Source organism: Gavialis gangeticus, unplaced genomic scaffold, assembly GCF_001723915.1.
Source record: "Gavialis gangeticus isolate Ggan-Ray unplaced genomic scaffold, GavGan_comp1, whole genome shotgun sequence".
Classification (NCBI taxonomy): domain Eukaryota; kingdom Metazoa; phylum Chordata; order Crocodylia; family Gavialidae; genus Gavialis; species Gavialis gangeticus.
In genome coordinates, this window is record NW_017729034.1 from 62188224 (window position 1) to 62193117 (window position 4894).

Below are 4894 nucleotides of genomic sequence, written 5' to 3' on the forward strand. Positions count from 1 at the left end.
GGGGGGGGGGGGGGAGGGAGGGGGCAACCTCATCTAAGAATCAAGTAAATATAGTAAATAAGAGACACTTGGCAAAAGCACACTAAATACATGCACTGATACTATTAAAGTGTTTAGATTACTGAAATACTGTCTAAAATGTAACTCATTAAAATCTGTAAAACCTTCAGATGTGGAGAAAAGCTATCCTGCGATTTATCATTTGTTCTTTAAGCTCTTAATGTTCTCAGCCAAATCCAGTTGTAGTTTTGCGCGGGCAAAAAAATCTACTGGCTTTTGCCAAGAACAAACTTCTTTACAGGCAAGATTTAGAATACTAGATGTTTTTAACGTAACTGCATAGCTTCAACCTTAAAAACATGAAATAGGATAGAAAAGTTGAAACTATGCATCAATTTGCTTACTTGAAGATGTCGCCAACACCAGCTTTAAAGTAATGACTCATAACATTTCGCACATTTTGATCAACTTTCATTTCTTTTCCATAATAAAGACTGTAATGCCAGTTATTTAATGCCATTACTACAACTATAAATTCAAAGAACAATTGCATTTTTTGTAGTGGCTAATGTTCTTCAGCTAAGATATGTTGAAGAACGCAGTAAATGTAGAGAGACTTACTGTTGGGATAAATGGTTCATCTGAAGCACAATGATAATTCTGCAACAGTGCTTGTAACTGTAGGGAATTCAACTTAAAGCAGGTACTGTTAATATGTGGAATGTCATCATGTGAGTACTTATCCATGGTAAGCAGTGTAGTAGCCTGAAAAAGGAATAGGGAAATTAAATTGTAATTTGAGAAGGGAATGGAAATTTAGCCCTTACATATTTCATAATTTATCTCGATCAACAGAGAAGTGAGAGAAAGTCATGCAGCAAGTAGCAGAATTGTTGTTAAAGAGTAATGGCTGCTTGCAGATGTTAAAGCCCCCTCCCCCCCCGAAAAACACCCCCCATGCTTTACCAGAAGCAGCAGCACGCTACTTTGACCTCGCTCTGCAGCATCTGCATAGATTGGGCACTTCAGGAGGGCTTTTTGACACTTTTACCTATAGTGGAGTCAATCAGCTATTAGATAAAAGCACCAAAAGCCCCCCACTAAAGCACCTGATCTATAAAAGCATTGGGCAAGCTGGGTCCAACTAAAATGCTGCCTCTTCTGGGAATGCACTGGGAGCATATAGAACTTAAAGTACCAGTTTTTATTATTTTTTTAATGTCTGCAAGCAGCTAATATGGTTATCAAGACCAATACAATGGCTCAATATGGGTATCAAAGGAATACTATGCAAGGAAGACTTAATTTTTCAACTACTTGTCTATACGTTCAACGAAGCTATACTTGACATTTTAGGCAGAAACGGAGTTCTCTCTTGGCAAAAGCACATCAAGATATTATCATCTTTTTCAATAACTGGTGCATTAATAGATCAGAAAGTTTTATCTCTATATACTGATCCAGTGTTTCAGAACAGATTTGCATTATTATAGTGCCAATGTGCTGTGTTACGGTGGGGGGCCTAACTAGGAGTATGTGTCTCAGAGGCAAGCATCAGAATGCTTACCTGCACTATCCTGCTTAGGTGACAATCAGCAGCCAGTTCTAGGCCCTGCTTTTCTGCCCAGGCCTCAATATGGCCCAACTGCTGGCGAATGATGGCTCCCCAGTAATGTGAGCACAATCCTGAATCTGGATCAGTAACAAGTCTATTAAAAAGCCACATGTTGATAAAATGAAACAGCTGGGAGAAGAGCTGTATAGTTAGCGCAGCATTCACTCTACATCGTCGCAACAGGGACATAGCTCCAGTTAACGTATGTAAGACATCATCTACAGAGACAAAGCACAAAATGAATTACATTTACATAATGAAGTATGCAATTAGTGTTCATGCTTTAAACAACTGTAGGCTGAGACATCTAACCTGATTTAACTGATATTAGAGTACTACTGTGTGAATCGTGAAAGTCCTAGTACTGTTCATGTTTATTCTGCAGAACGAACCAGTGAGCAGGCATCATGCCTTAGGGTTCAGGACCAGTTTAATAACCAAAAGCTTCATTTAAATAGGATATTGTAAAGTAAAAAATTGAATCTATATACAAAAGTTGCAGCATGCAGGTTTACTAACCAATTAACTATACTTTGGAGATACAGATCAAGTTTCCCCTTTGTATACATGGATTTTCTGTTCTAAAATTTTGATTCATACAAAATTAAGAATCCTTAAGTTAGAGACCCATGACATACCTTATACTTCAAATTATCCATACTATTGGTAAGTAGTAAGCATACTAGCAGAAAAAAGACAGTTCAATGATTTGATTCCCTCCTTCTCACAGAACATAATCAAAGACAACAGGATATTATACTGATATTATTTATCAATGTATAAACCTGTTATAAACTGCTTTATACATCCATATTATTATCCCTTTTTACCAACTACTTTTCTGCAACTCTGCATAATAGACACTCTGCACTCCCCTTCTGCTAATTAATTTAAGCAGATAACCAAAATAATTCTCCTTGGAAACTGCTTTATAGGTAAGTTTAATATTTGTAGAACACAACTGCAGAGGAAAAAAACACTGTCACTGATGCTCAAGCCTTATTTGATAACTTAAAGGCATTACTATAAATTTTCATTTAACAAATAAGTAACGTTACTTGCATCTTCACTTGGAAAATTGTGTTGTATTTTCAAGTAGCTAAAAAGGTAACTATAAATGTGCCATCATCACTAGAGACGATTGTGTATGGATGACTGCTTAGTGCAGGCTTATTGTTACCTACTAAATTTTGCACGAATTTGAATCTCACAAACTAAGCTTGTCAGTTGAGATCACATTATATTTTTAATAAAATCAGCACTATTGTTTGCATATAATACTGAAAAGACAATGACTTTTTTGCATATAATGTTAGGATAACTTGTCAGCTAAAGGTTATAAAAAAGATTAAAGTGGAACAGCTTTTAAATATATAAAAAAAGATGGCTTTCACACTGGAACAAGTTTTTATATTTATTAAACAGAACCCTTTCCTTAGGTCCTCATTTTTCTTCATATTTACTGTTCTGTAAAAGATGTCCTTTTTTAATTAATAGCTTTCTCCTGCATAGCCCATTTTCATTTTTCTGCTATATCCAACAATTTGATCATAATGCTACATTTCTCCCTAATCAGAGTGTCCTGCTGGGGCCTGGCCACGCCCCCCTCAGCTCAGCTATGCCCAAAGGAAAGGACGGTTGCTTTAGTATGCCCTGGCTTTTAGCCTGAGCCACTGCAGGCATGTGTCTGCATTTCTGGGATGTCTGTCTGGTTACAAAACTGATTTAGCCTAGCCAGGTTAGACTAACCTGCAAAGACTGATCAATTCAAGCTGAGGCTTTTTGAATATCTGTCCCTAGCCAGAAAGATATAACAAATTTATAGTAACTTCTATATCCGTTCTTCCCAAGTCATTAGGTTTATGCAAGTTTCTCTCTATTTTAAAAGAATATTTTCCTTCTATTTTAAAGCCTACTCTAATATCTAAATAGAGTATATTCACACACAACTCTTAGGCATTAGTGACAGTAACTAAATCTTACATCAACAACAAACAAAGACATTTAATTAATCCATTACAAGGTGTACACAGCCTGATTTAGTGGAAAGAAAAAAAGGATTCTAACCTATTTTAGGCCTTTGAGGATTATTTTCGTCATCAAGGAACGCAGGCATGTAGTTGTTAAGCTCTGACTGAAGACAGTGAACCAGGTATCTGAAAACATCCACAATTTTGCAATTCCGTAAATGTTAACCATATGTATTATTCTGTACACTTTCAAAGTCTAAAAGATCCTGATACACAATTATAGGATTCCTAAAATCACAAAACTTAAGCTTACAGCTATACCAGAAACAAATCACATTTTTTTTTTTTTTAAAGGATTCAGTCTGACCAATAATCCTACATCTTTTCTAGAAACCTTGCAAAAAAAGGAATCAGCTCAGCAAGCACGTAGAAAATGCGTTGGTCATCTAAAAACGAAACTTTTACAGTCACATATGTAATATAGTGAATTAGGAGCCTAAAGAAAGGTTTCTGAGTCTTAAATGACCTTTTAAGACCTATAAAAAACACTGAGAAAAAAAAGGAGAGACTGAAATAACAACCCGGAACTTGAAACAGTTAGGTTAACTTCATGGAACATAACAGGAGCTATATGGAATTATTTAAAAATCAAATAAACAGAAATTAGGGTTGAATCTCTCAATGCCTTCATTTTACAATAATGGAAAAGTAAAGTCTACAGTATTACGGCACTGCTATCTTAAAATAACAACCCAATTAAAATAGATGAGTGCATCGTACAACAATCAAGCTCCCGAACCATTTATTGGTGGAAAAGGAATCAATGGTTAGGGTTATAATAAGGGACCTAACTAAATCAGAGTGAAAGTTTGAAGCACAGCAACCCCTTTAATTTCACTCTTTTCACCCCACCCCTCACCCCCACCCTCCTGTTTACACCCCTGCTGCTAAGTGGCCAAAAGGCAAAAACTACAGCATAACGGCCACTCAGCAGGCAGGGGGGAAGAAGGGGGTAAAAGGGCGAGATTAAAGGTACCAATGCACCACAAACTTCCAACAGGATTTAGGTAGGTTCTTAGTTATAATGAAACCGTAATATAGTGTAATCTTGGGGTAAGGATGCACACTTCTTTCCTAGTTTTGAAAACCCAGTCTATTCCTAAACAAAGAAACTGCATGGACCTGCCTAGCTTTGAATATGTTATTAATGTTGACAGAAAACGGAGGTTTGTACAGTTAAGGAGGAAAATTTTTCCCCTGTCCAAAAGGCGTATCTTTGCATCTTCCACTTATGCCAATTACACAGTAG

General features: G+C 36.5%; 1 protein-coding gene across 1 annotated transcript in view; it reads right to left on the reverse strand.

The window, feature by feature from the left end:
• The window catches only part of AFDN (afadin, adherens junction formation factor), a 182195-nt gene that overhangs the window by 74827 nt on the left and 102474 nt on the right, over positions 1–4894 (reverse strand). The window contains exons 17-19 of the mRNA XM_019526929.1: positions 3683–3771; positions 1568–1833; positions 622–765 (exon numbers count right to left, since the gene is read on the reverse strand). Of these exons, the coding sequence (XP_019382474.1) occupies positions 622–765; positions 1568–1833; positions 3683–3771 (499 nt within the window). The remainder of the gene's footprint in view (positions 1–621; positions 766–1567; positions 1834–3682; positions 3772–4894) is intronic.